The sequence below is a fragment of the Genypterus blacodes genome, unplaced genomic scaffold (genome assembly GCF_046128005.1).
Source record: "Genypterus blacodes isolate CSIRO-AG114 ecotype Tasmania unplaced genomic scaffold, CSIRO-AGI_Gbla_v1 ptg000030l_1, whole genome shotgun sequence".
Lineage (NCBI taxonomy): Eukaryota > Metazoa > Chordata > Actinopteri > Ophidiiformes > Ophidiidae > Genypterus > Genypterus blacodes.
This window is the reverse complement of record NW_027466843.1, coordinates 3,147,328-3,170,479: the sequence shown is the minus strand read 5'-3', so window position 1 is coordinate 3,170,479 and position 23,152 is coordinate 3,147,328. Positions and strand designations below refer to the sequence as shown.

General features: G+C 46.1%; 4 protein-coding genes across 5 annotated transcripts; 1 reads left to right on the top strand and 3 right to left on the bottom strand.

Moving 5' to 3' along the window:
* Nucleotides 1-94: 94 nt before the first annotated feature.
* noctb (nocturnin b) lies at nt 95-8,426 on the bottom strand. Of its 2 annotated transcripts, XM_076145503.1 has the most exons (6): nt 8,332-8,426; nt 4,784-5,091; nt 2,313-2,452; nt 1,978-2,230; nt 1,235-1,566; nt 95-1,109 (listed from the first exon to the last, which is right to left on the bottom strand). In XM_076145503.1, the coding sequence occupies exons 3-6, from the start codon at nt 2,442-2,444 to the stop codon at nt 618-620; spliced, it is 1,209 nt and encodes a 402-aa protein (XP_076001618.1). In that variant the 5' UTR covers nt 2,445-2,452; nt 4,784-5,091; nt 8,332-8,426; the 3' UTR covers nt 95-617. The 2 variants fall into 2 exon arrangements, with proteins under 2 accessions (XP_076001618.1, XP_076001617.1); XM_076145502.1 differs by lacking the exons at nt 4,784-5,091; nt 8,332-8,426 and adding an exon at nt 2,987-3,514.
* ccdc175 (coiled-coil domain containing 175) lies at nt 5,540-7,943 on the bottom strand. Its single transcript, XM_076145660.1, has one exon. The coding sequence runs from the start codon at nt 7,941-7,943 to the stop codon at nt 5,727-5,729; it is 2,217 nt and encodes a 738-aa protein (XP_076001775.1). The 3' UTR covers nt 5,540-5,726.
* A 745-nt stretch (nt 8,427-9,171) lies between the features above and the next one.
* Nucleotides 9,172-14,090, top strand: LOC142994688 (uncharacterized). The gene is made up of 7 exons (XM_076145500.1): nt 9,172-9,434; nt 9,611-9,945; nt 10,113-10,177; nt 10,270-10,427; nt 10,610-11,116; nt 11,287-12,767; nt 12,888-14,090. Exons 1-7 carry the CDS (start codon nt 9,194-9,196, stop codon nt 13,569-13,571), a joined length of 3,471 nt encoding a protein of 1,156 aa, XP_076001615.1. The 5' UTR covers nt 9,172-9,193; the 3' UTR covers nt 13,572-14,090.
* A 34-nt stretch (nt 14,091-14,124) lies between these two features.
* Nucleotides 14,125-22,465, bottom strand: LOC142994689 (equilibrative nucleobase transporter 1-like). Its single transcript, XM_076145501.1, has 12 exons — nt 22,263-22,465; nt 21,573-21,702; nt 21,233-21,279; nt 20,411-20,487; nt 20,244-20,336; nt 20,002-20,141; nt 19,730-19,899; nt 19,076-19,219; nt 17,254-17,361; nt 16,325-16,511; nt 15,671-15,794; nt 14,125-15,590 (listed from the first exon to the last, which is right to left on the bottom strand). The coding sequence occupies exons 1-12, from the start codon at nt 22,450-22,452 to the stop codon at nt 15,456-15,458; spliced, it is 1,545 nt and encodes a 514-aa protein (XP_076001616.1). The 5' UTR covers nt 22,453-22,465; the 3' UTR covers nt 14,125-15,455.
* Nucleotides 22,466-23,152: the final 687 nt, after the last annotated feature.

Genomic DNA, 23,152 nt, shown 5'->3' with positions numbered 1-23,152 from the left:
AAGAAGACAAACACCATCATCATTACATTCTGAGTATTACCACACATTTCATATTGTACAGCAGAAGAGGTTGGAAACAGAGAATCCACACAAGAACAGTGCACACACACTTTATTGTCATGCACTCTGTGGTACACTGGCAGTGTGAGGCACATTTACTACAGCGTCAATCAACAATCAATAACATCTCAGGAACAAAAAAAGAGTCATTTAAAAAGGACGAGTACCGTTAACACTTTCACTGCCTGTGTGTGACGTGATCACACAGTACGACACACACGTCCTGTATGGGAAACGTGTGTGTTCACAGTGACAGCAGCTGTGCAAACATGCTGTGGGCTTCAAAAAAACCACACACACACACACACACACACACACACACACACTTTTTCAGCTTACACATCATTTGCATATGATCACATTCCCATATTATTCTCACATAATGCACTTTATAATAAAGCATAACAAATGATGTCACCAAAATATCACAGGAACAGATTGCTCAAATTTAAATTTAATTAAAAAAAAAAACCAAATCATAAATTCGTACTAAATAAGAAGTCCATTTTAACTTCTGATCCACAGTAGTGAGGCGAAGTGGGCGGGGCTCCAAGTTCTCACTCCTTCTCCTTAAAGCTGATGTCACACACCAGAGAGAGGTGGTCAGATGGATAGGTAAAGGACGGAAGCCTGTTGGGTCCGATCTCTTCCTCTGTGGGAATGTCCAGCACCGCCTGCACGCTCAGTTTGTCCCGGCTGTACCAGATGTAATCCAGCGTGGTGCAGCATTCTCCCGTGGGCCGGATCTTCCACGTGGTGTAAGCCGGCTCCGTCAGACCGTCTCTGCTCAGCTTCTTATAGGCCGAGTCCAAACCCAGAGGGGACAAGGTGAAGTGGCGGTACACGTCCTCAGACGGGACGGCGTTGAAGTCTCCGCAGATGAGCAGAGGCGTGTCCGGTCCGCCGCTGTGCTTCTGGAGGTGAGCCAGCAGGTCGGCGCCCTGAGCGCTGCGGAGCCACTCCCAGCCGCTACGAGCTTTCAGGTGCGTCACCGCCACGCACAAGCAACGGCCCGTGCTTCTGCAGCGCAACATGGTCACCACGGAGACCTGTTGAAAGAGAGATGAGCACGGTTACTGTCAAGAGGCACAGAGTCAGAAGGTTGTGGGTGCGAATCTGCCTTCCTCTGCCTGACCGCTGCAGGGCCGTAAACACAACCAAAAGCTTCCCCCACCTGGTTGGTCTGGATCCTCATGGCAGAGAGGTGAATGTTGGCGCTGTCCAGGAACTCGAAGCGCGTCTGATCGAAGAACAGCGCGCAGCCGTCGGGGCCGTTGTTGCCCTCCACATCCAAACACGGCGACCAGGGCTTGGGGCAGAAGTTGCTCCCGTAACCCAGGCCGGCCAGGATGGGCTGGAAGGTGTCGTAGTAGTGATCTACTTCCTGCAGACACAGGATGTGAGGTCGGTAGGTGAGGATTTCCTCCAAGATGAGGTACTTCCTCCGGGACCAGCACAGGGCCTCGGCTGGACACCGGACGAAACTGTCCACGCCCTCGCCGAGCGCTGCGACAGGGAGAGGGAGCGGGAGAGGGAACGATGAGACACAACTCTCAACAGAACAAAGCAGAGGCGGCCCCTACAGTGGTGTGAGGCGTGTGTGTGAAGTGAACATTGATTGGCCTCTGTTAGAGTGCAGACGCCCTACAGTCTCCTTGAGTCGATGATGCAAGACAGCTGTTCCTGGCTGGGTGTGACTGATATTCTCAGTAAGTCACAAGCTGCACTTCACTGTAACTGAGCGAGCAGCGCCCAGCGGGTACATGATGACAACGCCCTCTTCTTATGAACTGATGACAAAACAATAATGACAACAGCCGATACTGTAGTGACTTCACTCAGCTTCACTTCACACTGCTTCTTCTCTGGATGACACGAAACAAACAAACCCACCAGTGAAGTCAACCAGCAGCCTACCTTGAGCCAGAATGTTCCACTGCAGCACCCTGATGGGGCTGCTGGGGGACCTGTCTCCCTCTCTGTCTCCCTCTCTGTCTCCATCTCTGTCTCCCTCTCTGTCTCCATCTCTGTCTCCATCTCTGTCTCCATCTCCGTCTCCTGGGTGAACGAACTTCCTGTGGAGGCGTGGCGGTCGGTCCTTGAGGGCCTCCTCACACTGTCGCAGCAGCTCCAAAGGGTCGGGGGGGCACATGGGGGGCCCCGTCTCCTCCTGCACACCAATCACAGGGCCTTAGCTTCCATTATGAACCCAAACTAAACAGCAACATTTACCATTTGTAAGTTAAAGTCACCTGGCAGAATGCAGGCTCCAGGTTTGTGTGTGGAGGCGGCTGGCGTCCCTGATGGAGACACAGAGAGTCGCCGCTGTCACTGCTGCCCGTGTGTGTCAGAGCACTGTACAGCCTGGTGGCCCCTCCACCCATCGAACACACTGGGAACAAAGAACACAGGGATGGTGAGGCGCGCGTGTGTGTGTATGTGGCATGTGCAGATGTGTGTGGGTTTAGACAGGTTTAGGGAGGGAAAGACGGACTGAAAATAAAAGACGTCAAGCTGAAAGGTCAGTGTACAAATGTGTTGTGTGTGTGTGTGTGTGCTCCAGTTTTCTGCTCCCTGAGCTCGTGACCTTCAGCCTTCTAAACTCTCACATGCGGCCGAGTCACGTGAACAAACAAACTTGCTTTGTTTTTGCTTCCAGCTTCGATCACGTTTCACAATGAGAGCCGACTGCTGACCAACGCTCTGGGGTGTGAGCCCTCAGTCCCCCCCAACATGAGTGTGTGTGTGTGTGAGAGCTATGTCGGTAACTTCATCAAATCCTTTCTTTCTAACCCTAAACCCAAACATTCATCATTATAACACATTTCCTTCCATGAAATGGGACAGCTCTCTCTCTCTCCCTCTCTCTCTCTCTCTCCCTCTCTCTCTCAGATGCAGATGATGAAGCAAAACAAATCCTTCTTACCCATAGTCTTCATCACTGTGAGCAGATATGTCCGCTCAGCTCCCGACTCAAAGATCTCTCCTCCTTCTCTGAACGCGACTGCTATCAAACCGATGCCTTACTGTCTGGCAGACGTGTTGTCCCCGTGATTGTGTGTGTGTGCGTCTGACTGTCAAAACTCCTCGCTGATGCTTATAAAGCCAGTGGGTGGGAGGGGGGAGAGAGAGAGAGAGAGTGTGTATGGACATCATGAGGGCATTCTGAGTATTACAGGTCACGGCCCTGGTGGATCAGAAAACGCAGAACAATACAATCTCTCCGTCTATTTAGGGTTCATTTCCTATCTGCCACTCACGTGTACATGCTGAGTGTGTGCTCAACACTGCTGTCAGATACACTATCACTATCTGGAGGTTGCACACTGAGCAAAGACAGGGACTCATGCCCTCACAAACACACACCGTCACACACCACAGCGGAGCGTCGGCCTTAAAGCCGTGTTGATTTACCGTTCATGTACGACAACCTCTGCACCAATCATAGAGCGCTGTTTGAGTGTGTGTGTGTGTGTGTGTGTGTGTGTGTGTGTGTGTGTGTGTGTATGTGTGTGTGTGTGTGTGTTGCCATCTCAGTTTGCGTGTTGTAACGACACCTGGGGCAATTCATCATCGCAGCCGTTACTTCAGTGTGTGTAGTTTTCCACACAGCCGTCGTCGTCATACTTTTACCAAAGCAAAGTGTCTGATCGTTTCACAACACAGTGTGACTGCAGTGTGTGCAGACATATCCAAGCGCAGTGTGACCAATCACTGAGAACTCACACACACACACACTCTCACTCTCTCACACACACACACACACACACACACACACTGAACAAAGTGGCATCATTCCTCTCCTTCATGCACACACACAGTCAACATGTCAGCTTCAACGTCGATATGTCAACAAGCTGGACACACACTTGAGGTGAGCTCCTGCCTGTTTACTGTGCAGAGACAAACCCAAACACTTCCTGCTGGTGTTTTTTTTGGAAAGCAACGACATCATTATTATCCTCTGTAATGCATGGTTAGATACGGGTCTGGATCAGAACAGAACCTGTTGATAGGACAACATTAGACGTTACACACGTGGGAAAAATATCAACAACTGTCTCATCCTGGAGTCTTAAAGCTCTTGGACTCAGAGCGAAGAGAGATGAAGCTCTAAACCTCATTTAAACTCAAACTTATCCAAACTAAATCCTATATATAAAAAAAAATCTCACACTTTGCTCCAATTCCATTCAATGAGCTGAATAAGAGGAAGACCCTAACTGTGTGTGTGTGTGTGTGTGTATCTCTGTCCTATCTAAATGTCATGTATACGTTATCAGCGGTGCTATCAAATTGCAACTTTGCCCTCTGACCTTCAGATGAAGTGTTGGAGTTAAAAGGAAACTAAACTCCAATTCGCAGAAACGTCTCTCAGTCTGGGAACGACCTGCGAGGATCTTTGGCTTTTAGATCATTTTAAATTGCACCGCTTGCAGATATTGTGTCTACATGTGCTGTAAAAAGAGAGACATTCAACATTGAACCTGTACAGGAACAATCTTAGAGACACAATCAGTGTGTGAACGGGTGAGTGTGAGGTCATAGTTCTAAAGTGAGACTCAGGTGTTGTTTGAAGTTGTAAACTATGTTGCTTTGAATAAGAGCTGAATCATAAAACGTCATGATCAGAACACACACAAACCTTACTCGTGACACACACACACACACACACACAAGAGCAGCAGAGTGAAGTCGCCTGAGCGCTCATCTGTACACTTACCTCCTTTCCTACCGACTCTTCAGTTCCTCTCCTGCAGCTGCTGCATTATTCCCCCGAACGTCTCTCACCCCCTGTATGTGTGAGCGAGCGTGTGTGTGCCTGTATGGAGTCTTGAAGTGTGTGACTCAGAGAGAGAGCGAGCGGGAGGGAGGGAGGGTGTGTGTTTGTGTGTTATTGTTGTGTGGGAAGCAGCAGCAGGCCACAGTTTGACCCTCTTAACAGCTGCTGCAGAAGGTCACGCAGACAAACACGGGCACTTCCGCCCCCTGCTGGTGAATGTCACACAGTGCAGGAGCGTCTGCGGTCGCCTGCAAGGAAGACAAAGGAGGAAAGGAGGAAAGGAGGAAAGGATGGGGGGGAGGGAGGTTAGTATCTGCTGGGTTCAATCACAGGAACAGCTGGAAAATAGCTTTGATTCTACTTTAAACTCCATCTTTATGTTTCAGGTGTTACATTTGATCTTGTGTGTCTTAAATTTGAATGGTGACATCGTTTATTACATCACTCAGGTTTCATCATTGAAGAGCCGAGACAGACGAAGCGCAAACACACACCTTTATTATCACAAAGTCATGAAGGGAACACTTTGTAAATGAGACAAATACATAAAAACCACAAATCTCACATAAAACTTGGATTTACTTTTGGATGTTTTGAGGGGAAAAACGATCAAACCAATAAATAATAAAGCTTTAAAAATATGCAGATTCATATCAATAAAAGACATGTTTTGGTTGATTGTATCTCAAAGTGCTTTAATGGCGTTTTTGTCCCGATGAACTTGAAAATTCACTTTAAAAATCTGATTTCTTAAGTATTTTATCTCTAAGATTCAGGTCCAAACTCTCTCAATCACTCACATTAACTAAGTGGAACTGGTAGTGAAAAGTGACATTTCCCCTCAAAGTAAGGGTCCGTATCTGACACACACACGATTGTCTCCTCACTGCTGGCAGACGGAGTTGTGGTGGCCGCCGATCCTCTTGGTGAAGTCCAGCAGGTGTGTGTGCAGGAGTGTGCCGACATCCTCCAGGCCACGCCTCCTCTTCTTCAGCTGGCCCAGCAGCAGATTCATGGACGCCAACAGGACTCCATCAGCGGCCTGTCGGTGCTGTATCAGCTGCACGTCCTCTCTCCACGCCGCCTCTAAATCTCCTAATAAAGCCTCGGCGTCCTCGTCTAACCGCTGAACCTCCAGCTGGTATCTCCCCTCGTTCTTCTCCGCTCTGGAGACGTTCTCCTTCATCTGAGTGTTTTGCAGATGCAGCCTGCTGTTCTCCATGTTGACCTGCTCCAGCTTCACGCTGCTCTGGTAGATGCTGACCTCTATGGATCGGAGCTCTGAGGCTCGTTGGTGCAGCAGGTCGGCGTGGCGTTCTCTCTGGGCCTGCAGCTCGGCCTTCCTCTGGTCTCCTGGTCGCAGCAGAGCGCTCGTGTCCTCCGTCAGCCTCTGGATCCACACCTGCAGCTCCTCCTGTCTGCTCCTCAGCTCAGACGTGAGCGTTTGCAGCCTCTCGTGGTTGCATTGCTCTTCTTTAAACTTGGCCTCCACCTCCTTCAGCGCCTCCTCTTCCTTTTCTACTTCCCTCTGCTTCTCATTGCTGCTCCTCACAACCTGCTCAGTCTTGGCGGTGCATCGCTGCGTTTCCTGCTGGCACTCGTTCTCCGTTTGTCTGAACTCTGCCTCAGACTGAGTGATACAGCTTGTGAGCGACTCCATGGCTGCACTGGTGGAGCGACCCTGCGGCAGCGAGGCCTCCTCTCTCTGCAGATGCTCGTATCTCCTCCTGGTGCTGCTGGTCTCCGAGGAGATCTTGGCCTCGCGTTCCTCCTGCTTCCTCCTGGCCTCCTCCAGCTGCAGACTGATTCGCTGCTTCTCCTCTTCAAACTGGGCGACGGTCTTCTTTTCTGCGTCCAGCAGGCTCTTCAGCTCTCTGAGATGATTCTCAAAGTGACCTCTGTGGATGAGGTCAGTTTGCTGGAGGTGTCTGCTCTGCTCCTCCATCTCTATCCTCTCCTTGCGGTGTTTGACTATGGAGGCAACGCGCTCCTCTAGCTGCACTTTGGATCGCTCCAAGCGGAGGGAGACCCCTGAGTGTTCCGCCCTCGCTTTATTTTCCTCTTTGTGCTGAGACTTGAACCTCTGTGAGACTTGAGCCAAGGTGTCGTGACGGATGCGTCGTGACGTTCGACCCTCCTCCATCTTCACTTCCGCCCTGGCGATGTCCTCTTGAAGACGTCGTGCCGTATTGCAGAGCCGTCCCCTCAGCTCACACAGATCCTCCTCCAGCGTTTCTCTCTGTTCCTCCAGTTTTCTATGCTCTTGGATCTCCTCTCCCAGCTGTTCCTCACATCGACCCCGAGAAGCTTCTAGCCCTCTCTCAGTGCTCTCCAGCTGGGCCACGTGACCTGTGAGTTCCCCGTGGCGGACCTGGGCGTCTCGTTTCTTGACATTAACTGCGTCCAGCTCCTTCCTCCTGCTGTTGTTCACGTGCATCTGCTGCTGAACGTCCTCCATGATGCGCTCCAGCTCTCTGCACAGGTCGTCTTTCCTCCCGGCCAACGCTCGTCTCTGCAGCGTCACTTCCTCCTGTGCTGTTAACTTCCTCTGTTGGACATCAGCCACGCAGGACTCCAGCTCTTCCACCTGTTCCCGCGTCTTCCTCAGCTGATTCTGCAAATCAAACTTCTGATCTATTTGACAGTTCAGAGCTGCCACCTCCCCCTCGTGCCGGGCCCTCGCCTCATCTCTCTCGGGCCCCAGAAGTTCGTTTTGACGCAGAAGCACTTCCTGCCTCTCCGCCACGTCTTCCTGTCGTTGTGAGACAGCCTTGAGGTCCCCACTCAGCTGCTCTATCTCCTCGGCGTTGTTCTCTCGGGCTGCTGCTACATCTGCCATTATAACTCGACTCATTTGTTCCCGGACGTTAAGGATCTGGTGTCTCAGCTTGCTGTTCTCTATGGTTTCCACCTCTAGCTGCTCGTGGGCAACACGCCTGGCTGCCTCCAGCTCTGACACAGCAGCTGCCACCTCCGACAAATGGAGACTGGCCTCGGGGACGAACCGGTGTCCTTCGTCTCTCAACTCCTTGTCCAGCTCCTTTAAATGACCCAAAGCGACCAGGACAGCTGGGAAGTCTGGGACCAAACAGGAAGCCATTTTCTCGTCGCCTGTAGGTATTTTGTTTGTTTGTTGTGCCCTTAGGTCCGCCCCTTAACCCCACTGCTCGACTTGTGAGTCTGTCACCATAACAACAGCTTTTCAACCGCAGCATGCTACGGCAAGCCAGAAAGACCACGGCGCGTTTGTAAAGCGGCCCGCCGGATTGAAAGCTAAATGTATCGCGTAAAAGGAAGAAGTGTGTGTCACAGAGGACGTGAATGTGTGTGTGACGAGCTAAAGCGCGTCACAGCCGAACAGGAGCCCAGTGACCTTCGTTTTTGGAGCGTAAACTAACCTTTTATAAGACATGTCCTGTTCTTGTAGGACGATTCAGTCTGGCTGGAAAAATAGTGCGCCATTAATGTGGAAGAATACCAATTTTTACCTGAAAGCTGCGGACGGAGGCCCAGAGCGGACAGTCGGTGTTCCTCTCGCTTTGTGGGAGATGAAAACACTTCTGACGTACCTGAGATGGAGCTAATGGCAAACTGTGGTGGGTGGCACTGAAGGCTGCTCGACCTCCAGCTACAGCGTTGCCAGGTTGGACATTTTTAAGTAAAATTAAAATATCGTTTGAAACTGGTTGCTTTATTGACTGTAACATTGTTGCTTTAACGTAAACATGTAACCTTTGCTGTCTTAAAGTCATTTTAGTTTAAATGTGTGTTTTAATTGCCCTGTGAACAACAAATTACATCTAAAAAAAATAAATAATGACAGATAAAATTCCAATACAAGATAACTGCTTTAGTGCTGAGTGCTGAACATATTTGTTTATGAAGAAATTGCAGGGAACTGTAAACGGCAGTGACACACGAATAGTATCAAAAGCACAAAGCTATGAAAATGAATGAACGCTTTAATTTTCGGTACGCTTGGCTGATATTTGGGCTGATATCATTCACACTGTGCAAGATCTGGCAACCCACCTCGTCGCAGTCTGTTGTCGTCTGTTCAAAATTGAAGACGCACAATAGCATAGAAACAGATTGTATAGAACACACACCACCAGTTCAATGACTTCTTATTGTAAAAGCCAACGAGGGTATTGGGCTCCAACAACATAACGTCAGCATTAACGTGCAGGTAATTATGACGACTCTTGAACTGATTTCTGTAATATACTTCCGTGTGTTGAAATAAGTTTAAATCCCTTTAAAACCCTTGGGAGCATCGTTTCTATACCGCATGTCTGCAGCAGAGTCACACTCTTGTTGCGGTCGCAGGTCTAGTCAGGCAACTGAAACATGGATCTGGTCGTCAAACCGAGGAGCAAGTCTTCAGTGTGGCAATATTTTGGCTTGAAAGCAGATGAAAGGGGTCGACCGGTGAACACACGAGAGGTAATTTGCCGGTTATGCCGAAAAATAGTGCTTTCAAAAGGTGGAAATACAACGAATTTAAGAAGGCACCTGAAACGCCGTCACCGCGTTGAATGTTTGGACCGCCAGTCCTCCACGACCACCGGAGCTCTCATTGAGTCCCAAGGTAATGTACGTTTTTCACTGCAACAACTGTCGAGCGATCAAAACACGTTTGCTTCTGCGCGCGTTAAGTAGCTGCAATCGCGCCCTCAAAGCTCCTAGTTTAGATTTAGTTTAGATTAGTTTTATTTTTTTTCCCCAAGATTAATTGAATCACTTATCTCCTTTCTCTCTCTGCAGGTGTTAAATGCAACCAGGAAGAGTTCTTTGAGGATGAACCTTTGCTCCAGACTCCCTCAAACCAGAGCTATTATATCCCAGATGCAGTGCTGCCCCCGGGGGAGCCGTGGCTCCACAGCGGGCCCTGTCGGGCGTTGCTATCCCTGCCCGCCTGCCTGTGCCTGTGCAAAGAGGAGAGCCCTGGAATGTCTGGCCCAGGTTCATCTAGTGACCGGCAGATGGAAGTGATGAAAGTGTACGCCAAGTGTCACCTGCAGCAGAGGTTAATGTTCGGGCCATTTGTTGGTGAAGAGTGTAGAGGAGAAATGCCAGCAGATCTCAGATGTGCCTGGGCTGTGAGTAGATACATCTGAACTCAAGTCATTCAACCGTGTTACTTCTCTGACACCTCCTGCTTAAATCACAAAAAGTTAGAAGGATGGTGATCGTATGTGCGGTATTTTATGCCTAATATCGTATTAATGCTGATAGAATTTGTCATTAAAATCTGTGACTTCTGCAGATCAGGGATGATGCCTCTTTCATGTATATTGATGCCTCAGATGAAAACAAAGCTAACTGGATGAGGTGAGCAGTTTGTCATTACTCAATCCAACACTGTTTCATATTATCTTGACCATTAGTGGCATTGAACAGGACTTCATTGGTATTTGTTTCAGGTATGTGACATATACGGGTCGTGAGGGAGAACACAACTTGGTGGTGTTCCAGGTTTACCGTCAGATCTTCTACAAAGTGTCTCGGCCCATCACAGAGGGAGCAGAGCTCAAGGTTTGGATTGGCAAGGATTATGCCAGCCTGCTTGGCCTGGAGATGGGTGAGTCCTGTCAACTTTGGTTCTTTACTTCTCGCTTAAATTGACGCTTCATCCAAATGACGTATTAATCTATCATTTGTGTGTACATTTACTTAAAACTATTATTGTTACTATTATTATTAAGGTCTTAAGCTCGACTAATTCCTGGTAATTTTTTTTGGGGGGGGTGTTGGGAAATGTAGGTGAGAATGTGAAGTGTGATTTTGGGGACAAGGAGACGATCCTGCGGGTCTTACAGGACATCCAGGTGGTCACCCTCCCAGAGCCCAGCAGCTCCTCCCTTTGGTCAGACAACAGCCAATCACAGAGCCCCACGCCTGTCATCAGTGACGTGACGACCGTGACGCACCCAGATGCCTGCAGCGACTCGGGCATGACCTCTGCTCCCGCCTCAGCCTCCTCCTCCCTGGTCTATGTCCCGTCCCCCGCCGGTCAGCACACTGACAGGTACGATTTCATGCCCGGAACAGAGAAGTTGCTCACTTACCAGTGCGTCTCCCCACACAACCCATGGTACTTTTTTGGTTTCGAGCCAAACGCAGCCGGGCGGCCAGTGGACCGCAGCGCTGCGGTGTGTAAGCTGTGCGGGGAGCGTGTTTGCTGTGGAGGAGGCGTCAAAGACATCCAGAGCCACCTCACCATCAAACACCGCATCAGAACGCCGGACAGCAACAGAGATCGGACACCTGGTAACTAAAGCTCTCTACTTCCTGTCAAACGGACATTTAAATCAAATCAAAGAAACTTTTATTTGATGTGTAATCAAACCCACACTGTAATATTATTATTCACACCAGCATGTTCACATATGGAAACACCAAATTAGCTCATTGATGATTTATACCTTCTTTTTAAACAGGTCAAAAATCCCAGTCACTGATGGTTAGCAGCGACCAAGTTAGCACCGTCCCGCTCGCCTTGGCTGCTCAAGTGAACGACGTCATCGCCAACTTTCTCATCATGGACCTTCAGCCTCCAGCTCTGGTAGAAGGTGAAGGCTTCAAACAGCTCATCCGCTCCATGTCGCCCTCCCACAAGACTTTGCCGTCTTCTTGGCAGCTTGAGGACCTCCTGAAAGACCACCACACCCGAGGCAAGGCCGGCTTGGCTCAAGTGCTGAGGAGCAAAAGGAGGAGCTGGGAAAATGAGGCGATATCTGACTACACCGCGCCCATCGAGTTTGAGCCGAGGAGTCGCGGGTTGCCCTCCGGCTGCTGCAAGGACCTTCCCCATTTTGTCACTTTGAGCGCAGATGTTTGGTTCCACAACTGGCAGAGTAACACCGACAAGTACGTCACACTCTGGGCACATTACGTTGACACTAGCTTTTGTTTTCAGAACTTCGCCCTGACAACCAAAAGACTGACTGGAAACGGCAATGTAGGAGCAGTGGAAGCCCAAGTGACAGTCATGGCTCAGGAGTGGGGAATCTCCCAACCCAATTTAATCCTGCTCGGAGGGGAGGGAAGAGAAAAGATCGGGTCGGGACCAATAAAGAGAGAGAGTGGAGAGGCCGCAGGAACCACGCCGCACCCAATTTCTACGACATTTCTCGAGAAGGAAGACTCTGATGAGCCACAGGAGGTAGATCACGCTCGTTCTAGTGACGGTCTACCATCTGTGCCATGTTTCTTCAGTGCTGTGCGGGGCTGCATCCAGGAAGTGATGTCTCATTCCGTCATCTCCAAAACCCTCAAACGTTTACAAAGTATGCTGTCAACAGTAGACCTGCTGCATGCTCAGAACAAGAGTCCATATCAACACCAGGCCCAGAATCTGTCACAAACCGCCACAAGGCAGGAACAGGCTGAGCTGCAGTCATGGGCTCACACTCCGCCCATGTGGAATAAGCTTTACCCTCTGCTGAACACGCTCATCAAACACAAAAGTCTTTTCTGTGATATTGTAAAAGAGGAAAAAGATGAGGGCTCTTGGAACCAGGACACCACCTGTTCAATCTGTCCAGAGTTCACTTCATCTGGCAGCTCCTGTGCAAACTCCACCTCCAACGCGTCGGGAGGGCTCCTCGCTCCCCTGCGATCTGAATGGAAGCTTCTGGAGGAACTCTGTCTGGTCCTCAAACCTTTGGATGTGGCTTGTCGCGCGCTAGCCAAAGAGGCCTTCCCGCGCCTCTCCCTCATCAAGCCCATCCTCACAGGGCTGCTCTCCCGCCACCTCGTGATCCGGCCAGGAGACTCTACACCCGTCCTGAAGGAAGTGAAGAAGATGATGAGGCGAAACTTGGCGAGTTGCTACGACAACCCTATTGTGAACAGGGCTCTGTGTGTGGCCTGCTCCCTCGACCCCCAGTTCCACGGGCTGGGATTCATGGGGGAGAAGGTGAGTTGAAATTAAAGGGTTCCTGTTTAGGTATAGGTTGTAATCTTTTTCCCCCCTGAATATGTCGTGTGACTCCTGAGTTTCACTGGCTAAATCTGATTGTTCTCTTGATTTTTAAAGGAGCAGACAGCAACTTTTGATTGGCTGAAGAAGGAGGCAGTTAGGATAGTTAAGGAGGACAGGAGGAGGAATCAAGTCCTCCAGAACCAAACCCTGAATAAGAGAAGCCCGTCCCCTGGGTCTCCAGAATCAAAGAGTGACCTTCTTCTTCGGAGCAAACGTCTCAAAGAGTCACAACCAGTTGACTTCAGAGGGCTTGACCATGTGGAAGATGAAGACAGCGACCTGGGAGAAGGAGAAGACACTGAGCGGACATGTCCCGGCTCACAGAGTGGGCTCTCCGACATGGAGTTCCTGCTAGGAGACCTGTTTTGCTCCACCTCCCGGAGCAGGCAAAGCTCTGTGGAAGAGTCCGTTGACGTTGAGGTGTCCATCTACAGGGCCGACAAAGGGGTTCCACTGGGGGTGGAGCCCCTGCAGTGGTGGCGGACCAAAGCAGTGCAGTTCCCTCTGCTGGCCACAGTGGCTCGGGCCTACCTGGCTGCCCCAGCAGTGGCAGGTAACGCTGCACTGGACTTTGCCCATGAAGGACCAGGAGCTACAGGCAGGAAGAGAGCCAACATTCCACCAGAAACTTTAGACGCAATCTTGTTTCTGCATCATAACAACTTAACGGGCACTGACTTTAGGCAAACGCCACATGGGAATGATGACAGGAACAGTGGGCTCGAGAAGTTCCCATGAAAGAAGAAACAACGTGTTTAACCCTGCTGAACACGATTCAAATCCTCATCTTAAACCCAAACACTATATGCAAATGATCCCTTTGCTAAACAGTGAAATATCAACCAACCGGTAAAAAATACATTATTCTTACCCCGTCTATCTGAACAGTAGAGATCAAAGCAGAGACAAATCGGGTTCAACTAAATGCCCAATTTCCTACATTGTGTCATTGAATGAGCAATTCAGCAGAAGAATGGCCGCCCTGCTTTTCATTTGTCCTTATGTGTTTCCTTTTCTGTGTCCTCGTCCAGCGGGAACAAAACCCCTGCCAGACTTGAATATTGTCAATCACTTCCTCTCCTTACACAAACCCTTCTGTTACTGCCATCAATCTCAAACTTGGGACTTTGCAGATACTTACTGTAACATGTGTGTTGACATGATGAATGATTCTTAAAATACCCAATAACATTAAGGCAATGTTGTGTTAAACTGATCCATTTAAAGATTCACATTAAATTGTGTTTTTTATTGTCATTCTGTGTTATAAAAGTATCAGTCATGTACCTTTTTAAATTCATATTTGATGCCAATTACAATAACACACAGTATTTTGTTTTTTATTGAAGCAAACATTTGACATGACTGTACGCATACAGTTATGGGACATTTTGGAGAATGTTTTGTAAACAGAAAGAAGGGGAAAAGGAGAGAGAGAGCTAGAGAGAAGGAAAAAAAGGTTGTATTATTTTTGTTGTTGTTTAACTTTTCTTCAAAGTCCCTAAGGTAAAATAGGCAATATGAGGTACAAGTAGATAAGAGACAGGTAGGTAGAGACACAGTATTTTGGATAATGTATTGAATAGAAACAGTAATGCATGTTTATATAGTATATAGTAAGCGACGGAATGAAAACAGATTCTTGTCACACAGTCATTCCACAGTGTCAATGAGCAACATCCACATTTATGGCAGAATGACAAGACAGAGGGAATTTTACATCCTTAAACCAGCAGTGGGCAAGTCTCTCTCCTCAGGAATTACATTCATTTTGCCCACAATGGATCCTGATGTGGACACCAGACGCTGACTCTGCTTCTCAAACTTGAGCGCACCTCTGACTGTGACTGTAGTATGCAGTGGACCTTGTCACTGCTGCTGCTGAGGCAGCAAAGGTACTGTATGTTCGCTCATGGGGGAGCTGTTTCCCATCATGCTCTCTCTCCCTTCCAGATATTTCTGCTGCTCAGTCTCTTGCCTCCCCTGCTGATAAGATATTATGGTGGCAGTCAGGTGCTTCTCTTATTTCAGCCAGAAGGGAGAAAATAAAGTCTACTCAGAACCATACATTCAACTTGTTCATTTAATGTGATCAAATGTGATAATGATGCCCAGCAACTAATCCAGTTTAATTAAACAACTATTCAGACTTGTCAAGCAGCATATTTAAGGGTAGCTGCTGTTTGTGGGAACGTCACATGATGCTGTGTGCAATCACTGTAGATTCAACTTGTCTTAACTTCCCTTTTCAATTTGAAAATGAACAAAAATCACACAGACATATGAGTCTGTGTTCAAATCATGACTCCATGGTCATAAACCATGCTGGGAATACAAGATACATTTAATTTGTAATGGATTTTTGCCTAAAACTTCACTTGTGATGACTGATGCATGAACATCTGTGAATCATTTAAATCTGACTGGCAATGTCAACATTGCACATTATTACATATTATTGGTATTAAATTGACAAAGTATTCAAATACACTGGCGTGTGGAACACAATGATTGCAGCTTGCAAATTAAAGATAATTCAATTTATATGTATCTACTAGATCAGATTTAGATTACAACTAGATGTTTCTGTTGTGTTTCCAGTTACTTTCATATTGGATAAGATCAGCATGATGTCCCCTCTTGCTTATATACTTCCTGCTCAGCCATTCTCTGAGTGGTCATGTTCTTGTGGTGGAGGTAGAGATGGACAGGATGAGTAAAGGTGAAGAGAGACATTAAGGTCACCACTACATACACCTGAGGCAGAGGGAGAGAGAGTAAGTTTACAATATCTGCAACATGTAAAGTGATTGATCCCACCAGTGCTGGACACTCACATAGAGGGGATCCCCGTGTAGCTGGTGCTGGATGAGGTTCAGCAATTGAAACTGGAGCAGCAGCACCAAAGCAGTTATTGATATCGCCACCCCTGATAACTTCCCAAAATGAGATATCGGGAAGCTACATGAGAAGGAGAGGAGAGGAGCGGAGAGGAGAAGAGAGGAGAGGAGAAGAGAGTGGCATATTGAAATCAGGTATGAGAACTTAACATTTCATTCAATCGGGTGTATAGGCGCATTACAGGGGTTACATTAGGGGGTGGAGTAGCAAGTGTTAACCTATAAAATCATTAGGTGTATTGTCAAGTTGGAAGCAACGTTTCGTGTTTTACCACATTCCAGGATGCAGAGAAGTACATTTGCATTTAAGAGAGCGCGATTGAACCCCTTTACCTCCTCCAGGCAACAGAACTTCATTCTGAGGATTTCACAGTGCAGCTAGTGCCAAACACTCTCTAAGATACAACATGACAATAGTGACCAGATGTGTATGTTACTCAGTCGGTAGTAAGAAAAAAGACACTAAAGCCACAAGGGTGACAAGTGAAGAGACAATTCAGCTCAGACAGAGCTGTGGAGAAGGTATTTTAACAAGGATTTGTGATGAATGTACTTTATTTATAAAGGATTAAACACTAGGTGTGAACATACGTAATGCTGACAAAACTTTGGTGTCCTCCATAAAAGCAGGTGCTGTTGATAACTTGTAGGAAGAAGGTGAGGTACTGCAGAGGGAGGATGGGACAGGAGAAACACACACAGAACAGCAAACACTGTGAGGAGGTAAAGAAGAAGGCGAGCGAGGTGGCGCGCAGTTGTGCTTCATGTGGGGTCTCACCTATAAAAGAGGGAGAAGCATGATGATAGTGGGAATGATGTAAGTGCATTGTGACATCTGTGAGCCTCCCTGGGAGTTAATATATCATACAATGTGTTCAAGAAGTCTTCTAATCAAAAGCACAATTGACATTTATGTGCTTTACATTTCTGTATGCTTGTGCAGGAGAGGTTTGACTGTCTCTACGTGTCATTGCTGTGATTGGTGGCCTGTCTGGGTGTAACCTGCCTTCCAACCAATGACAGACATCCATAGATCCTGTAAATTCTGTATGTACCCCATGACATCATTGCAAGTTCAACAACAATAGTAGGGATAATAGGGAGGCAGTAGCTCAGTCGGTAGAGGTTCCGCTTGGGAACCAGAGGGTCGCCGGTTCGAGTCCCTGCCGAGGTGCCCCTGAGCAAGGCACTGAACCCTTAATTGCTCCGCCCTCTGTAATGGGTGGTAATGTAATGTAAGTTGCATTGGATAAAAGCGTCGGCTAAATGATCGTAATGTAATGTAATATATAACACAACCTTCCTCCTCTCTCTCCTCTTCCCCCTCTTTCTATATAAAAAAATTCCCTACACCTGTATGTACAATATCTGCTTCAATTAAAACAAATTGCAAAAAAAAGACATCCATAGATAGAGTGATAGATGGTTTACATCATAGTAATGTGACATATGATTCAACAAGCTACCAGTCAAATAGTTGTTTGTGTTAAACAATGAAAATGTTGCTGTCTACTACTCACCAGGAGCCAGAGGCTTGTGCTTGTGTCTGTCCATAATGTAGCTGTTCAAGGGAGCAAGCACCACGCCGAAAATCTGGATGACGCCATATACATTAGTGTAGTGGCTCACTGGTGGAAGAAACCAACAGAGTGGAAGAAACATGGTCATCTATCTATCCATCCATCCATTGATATGTAAGAGTCAAGAGCAGCAATATACACGACTGTAAAAACACTGGCAGCAGCAAGAGTGATGAGCGTGATGGTGGATGTCGTCTAAAAACTTGATGATGACACTGGAGCTGTGTGTGGCCACGTGAACAAGACCTGACTACACAGCCCTGATGGGTCAGCTCAGAGGAGGTGAGGTAACCCATTATCACCACCCGTCAGGAAGTCCAGGATCCAGTTATAAAAGAGAGCTGTAAATGTGTTGAATGCTGTAGTCTATATCATCTTGATCTACAGTATATGCTTCCTTATCCAGGTGCAGTCGGACAGGATGGTTTCTTTGGCTATGGGTTCCTCGCTCCAGCATTAAACACGGTTTGCCTGTTTAAGACATTGTCTGTAGGTTGGGATGACAACAAAGGGGGTGGTATCTGCCTTACCAAAGGCAGGGGAGGGGTTAATAGCTGTCTCAGGATTGAGAACACCAATGGTCAAGTCTGATCACCGCGTGTAGAAAAAAAGTTAAATTTAGCAATTTAAACACAATATAAACATAGGGAAAAATTTACAAAGTTTACAGATGTGGCAATGCACCGTTCTGTGTAACAGGTTCTGGTGCATGTGGTCCCAGGAAGCAGTTATAAAGTCTGACTGCAGTCAGCAAATTCAGGGATTTGGGGTGGATCAGTCAGTCACTGAAGGAGCTGCCCAGTGCTGTGATGGTGTCCTGCAGAGGGTGGGATGTATGTAAGTATGGTGTTTAAAGCACTGGCGAAATCAAAGAACATGATTCTCACAGTGCAGCCAGGCTTTTCCAGGTGAGAAAGGGCTCTGTGTGGGAGGAAGATGATGGCGTCATCCACCCCGATGCCTGGCTGGTAGGCGAACAGCAACGGGTCCATGGATGGTCTCACTGGGGGGCGGAGATGAGCAAGGACCCAGCCGCCCATCATTCATCATTGGGGCATGGATGGCCGGAGCCTCAGTCACCAAAATGCACTGGCTTAGATGGTAACAGTGACTCAAGTGACCAATGACCCTGCACCCCCTCTGTAGTGCATGTGTTTGTGTGTGTGATATGCAGGGGGTGCAAGACAAATATCAATTGTATGTGATTGCTGTGAATTGCATGCAAAATTACTAGATTACTTAAATCTTAAAGTGAAAATGGCACTATAGGAACGAGATCAGCAATTTGGGTTGAAAACTGTCAAAAGCGCATATCCGCAGTGTGATGCTCCCTCTGCATTAGTGTGATATGTGAGGAATGATAACTGTGCATATATAGTGCTTTTATCCAAAGTGCTATACAATAACCTGACATTCATCCATTCATATACTGATGGCAGAGACACACAATGCAAGGAGCAGAATTGTGCTGTTCGTTCGAAACGTGTCAAATCTTCAGTCGCCTTGATTTCAAAGTTAAGTCTCGAGGTCTAGAAATATAAAAGAGATATTAATAACTTAAAATTAAGTTAATGGTATACAGATCTTCGTTATGATAGGGAAAATTAGGTGACCAGAGGTGGTTGCATGATCTGTTTTTTAAATGAAACATATGGCTACTTTAGTATCAAAAGCCACCATGCAAGGCACATACAAAGTAATGAGCTTTTATCTGTAACACCATGAACGTAACCTTTACTGTGCAGAAAACGGTGTTTCTCACCTATGTTTAGATCATTTTGGGCTAGCCGGGTCAACGAGAGGTTGACTGTGGACAGGTAGATGGATTGACAGAAGATAGTGATGATCACCCACAGCAAGTGCCACAGGAAGAGCCAGGACAGCACACAGCTCCGGAAACTGGCCACTGGAAGAAATGATGAGGGAATATCATCCTCCACACTAATGGACCTGCACAGGTGTGTGTCAAACTTCTTCATTGTATATTGTATATAAAAACGTTGCTTCATCAGTCATTATCATGATATTTTGTGGAAAACTGTGAATTTCAGATAACGACATGAAGTGCATGAAAATATAAGGTGCATTTGTTTTAAAACCTCCACACATGATGCTTTTCATTCCCTAAAACTGTATATGGTTTTAGATCAATTCAGATCCCAGCTGTGGTCCATCACTGTTTGCTGCCACACCAAGTGATTTATGAATGCTCTGGCCGTGACTTTGGTGGGGGGCAGTGTTTTCCCATTCAAACAGATAAAGTTGGGATTATGAGTGTCATGAGTTTCTAGTTGGTAAATACTGTATGTTTAGTTCTGTTCATATTCTTTCTACCATAATTTCTTTAAATTTCTTTAAATCATAATAGAGGAACAAATAGTGGATTATTTAGGTGATGTGCATTTGCATGAAATACCTTCATTTTGCATGGGCTCATGCAGCACTTTAGCCTTAAAAGTTAAGGGGGAAATCTCGTCCTCTTCTTTCTTCTCCGATTCCCTTTGTGTTTGTTCCTCTTTCATTGTTTCTTCATTCCTGCCACACTCTTCCTCTGCTCTCCCTCTCCTTTCAGTGGGGCAGCTCAACCTATCAAAGCAGACATTGTTAGCGTTCCATTGGCAACAAAAGTATTCTATTGGCAACATGGAATGTGTACAATGAATCCAGGGTGATAGAGTTTACTCTGACCCGTAAGTATACATCTCTGGCAGTGGATAGGGGATTTGTCCTCTTGGCATGAGGAAGATGGTGCGGAGGAGGTGGATGATGCTACACAAGGACAGGAAGAGAAAAGTTGAACTGATAGACACCCCTCTCTCGTGCAGCAACTGAAAAAGAGAACAAGATGCATTGAAGGCAATAGGTTTCTTGGATTTTGTATATTTTCCATTTTTTTTAAATCATTTTATATATACACATTTATCTGTCACCTTTATGAGGAAAGTAACAGCACTGGAGGAGTCAAAGGCTCCAGAGTAAATTGAGATGACTGTGCAGCGATACAAGTCAAACAGGTTCCCCACCTTAAGGGATGACATGTCACAGCAAGGGTTATGTCAGAAATGTACAATTTGTAATGAATTAACATACTGTATACCTGTGCATTCGTGGTGTAGAAGATTGACCCTGATGTAATCAGACAAGACATAGCAGGATACAGCAGCACAGACGATTCTGTTTGTAAAAACAAGAGGAACACAGGCAAAGACACAGGAAGGGAAAGATGACTTTTATCCAGGCACAACTTTGTTGTTGTCACATTTCCAACAAGTAGAGGGTCTGCACAATTCTCTAGATTTCTTATTTCTTATTAAAAACCCAATTTGAAAATTTGAAAATAAAGGCTTTGTGGCAAAAAGACTACAAGGAAAATGTTGATGTGATCATTCCAATCTGTCCAATGTTAATTTCTACCAGTAATAATTCATTTCTGTAAATTAATATTGAGAAGATTGGAGCGTGCAAATCTCTAGAGAAAATTATTCAAAATGTTTCATCTGTTCCTGGAGTGAGAATGTGCAGGAAAATACAGATAGTATCCATATTCCCCATTTTCTTCCTTTAAGCAGGAGTAGAAGTAGTATTTTGTTGTATTTTTTGGCTGTATTATTGTATTTGTACTGCACACCTGGCCATTCAAGGAGAGGGAATCGTTGAATTGCCTCTCCCAAGGTTTCTGACTTTTGACGTTATACATTAATGTTTTGGTGAGGATCCATCTGTTGTGGACACGTAAATCGCCTAGAGACATTGTATGTGATATTGGGCAATACAAATGATTTTGATTGTATTTGATATTGATTTGATCTATCAGAAAGCAACACAAAAAGTCAAATATCTGTCTACATGTGAATGGACGAATTTAATCTGCACCTGGGGAAGTGAAAACAGGATGTCTTTGATGGAGGTTTAAAGATACCTGTATTTGATAGTGTGAAGAGCAGTGTACCACAGATGTACAGAAATCTGGAGAAGGACAATAATGATCAAATTTAAGATTTTCAAAACACATCAGGGTTTTTAATTTAATGGCATCAAGAAGGGAAAAACATGAATTAGGTCCTTGCTGTATCGCCCCCTCTGTGTTGTGTCCCCAACCAGCTCAGTAATTCAGTAATTTCCCTCGGGGGGTAATAAACTTTTATCTTATCTTATCTAAACTATGAGGTAAACATGACTAAAAGCTCCATAGAGCGATATAGATATTGATGAATGCACCTTTGCATTATAAAGTACAGTTTCTGGGATGGTGTACTCACATTCCTATCAACCTGGTTGCCATGGTTCCGTAGTGATCAAAGAAGAATCCAATGGGGAGACGCATGAAATGGTTGAAGAAAAAAGCAGCTGACATGACTCGAGAGAACTGCACATCCTGAAGGCTGCAGTCTGGAATAAGTAAAGAATGAAATTGAAGAATGAAGTTCATGTGCAAATGAATATGCAAATTAAAAACAAGCTTTTAAGTGAATATTGCATGTGTGGTTCATAGGTTCAGGTTTTACCGCTTTCTTAACAAACACTGTGCTCTCAAGAGAGAAAAACTAATGATGATTACAACATTACAATATTCATGCTTACAATATTATATGAATACCTTTGCATTATAAAAGTAACACTAACACATGATTAGAAATAAATGTTATGTAGTTTATCAGTTGTTTTTTGGTGTAGCTATGAAATTGGACCATATGATTGTATTATTGTAGTTCACATAGATTTTGAAATAATAAGATTACTTGTATTAACTCATTAATACTACAGGGAGGCAGTAGTCGAGTGGGTAGAGCTATCGCTTAAGAACCGGAGGGTTGCTGGTTCGAGTCCCTGCCGAGGTGCCCCTGAGCAAGGCACAGAAGTTTTGTCTCAGACTACACAGCACCAAATCATCAATATAGCATAATGATAATAACATATATATATATTGTGTATATTATGCATAGCCATACCTGTGGACACGGTATGATTCTTTCCTGTGACATTTGCACAATGTTCAGCAAAGTAGCCATCCACTTTCAGCACCACAACAAGAGAAGGCCCGCCATAGATTATGCCTGTAAAAAACAAACTCTCTACAAGTCCAGATATTAAAGTCAACCAGCGTTGTACCTTTTGCCTTCCACTGCAGCAGGCTGACATGTCTCCTGTCAACTGCTTGTGCAAATGATCTGGTGCAACATTGTGGACATAGCATTCGCAAAGGGTGGAACCAAATGCTTGTTTCTATTTGGAGGTTGAGGCTAAGGAGCTGTCTCAACAAGCCATTGTAAAACCAGGAAGTCCCGCCCTTTGGTCCAGAGCCAATGGGAACGGGCAAAGGCCGGTAGAATGTTTCCATTTTTGGCAACTTGAAATTATTGTTATTGTTTTGTAGTTGAAATGATCTCGTTTATCTGACTCCATAAGATAAAATATTAGTTTGCTATTGATAATTTAGTCTCAAATCGGTTGATTCTGTACATAGATACGCCAATTGTCTGCTACGAATAAGAAGTTTTGGTTTCGGATCATTCTATCAGTGCGGGAATTCGGGATGAATTTAGTATTGATTCTACGCTCTTATTTACTTTAGGATGATGTTATTTGTTCGAACCGAGAATACTTCCATCTCTAAAGAATTGCTTACTGGCCAGGTAACTAATTCCCTAATGCGTTCCGGTGAAGTTTTGGGTTGCGAGGAGCTGAATAGCGAAATATCCTTCTAAATTTGTCGACGGGCTTCGTCCCCGTTACGTCGGACACAAGTGTGTCTAGTAAGTGATATTTGTCATACCCTTGAACTAGCTCAGAGGCTTCAACTAAACGTGGTCAATAAGCCTTATGTTGTACTTTAACGCAG

Coding starts and splice junctions, on each gene's coding strand:
- noctb (XM_076145502.1), bottom strand. Junction 1,567..1,977: donor GTGGAACATTCTGGCTCAAG/GTAGGCTGCTGG, acceptor TCCCTGTCGCAG/CGCTCGGCGAGGGCGTGGAC. Junction 1,110..1,234: donor TGAGGATCCAGACCAACCAG/GTGGGGGAAGCT, acceptor CTCTTTCAACAG/GTCTCCGTGGTGACCATGTT.
- ccdc175 (XM_076145660.1), bottom strand. CDS start 7,943: ATGGCTTCCTGTTTGGTCCCAGACTTCCCAGCTGTCCTGGTCGCTTTG.
- LOC142994688 (XM_076145500.1), top strand. CDS start 9,194: ATGGATCTGGTCGTCAAACCGAGGAGCAAGTCTTCAGTGTGGCAATAT. Junction 10,178..10,269: donor AACAAAGCTAACTGGATGAG/GTGAGCAGTTTG, acceptor TATTTGTTTCAG/GTATGTGACATATACGGGTC. Junction 11,117..11,286: donor CAACAGAGATCGGACACCTG/GTAACTAAAGCT, acceptor CTTTTTAAACAG/GTCAAAAATCCCAGTCACTG.
- LOC142994689 (XM_076145501.1), bottom strand. CDS start 22,452: ATGTCAGCCTGCTGCAGTGGAAGGCAAAAGGTACAACGCTGGTTGACT. Junction 19,220..19,729: donor TGAGCCCATGCAAAATGAAG/GTATTTCATGCA, acceptor CATTTCTTCCAG/TGGCCAGTTTCCGGAGCTGT. Junction 16,512..17,253: donor GCACAAGCCTCTGGCTCCTG/GTGAGTAGTAGA, acceptor CCTCTTTTATAG/GTGAGACCCCACATGAAGCA.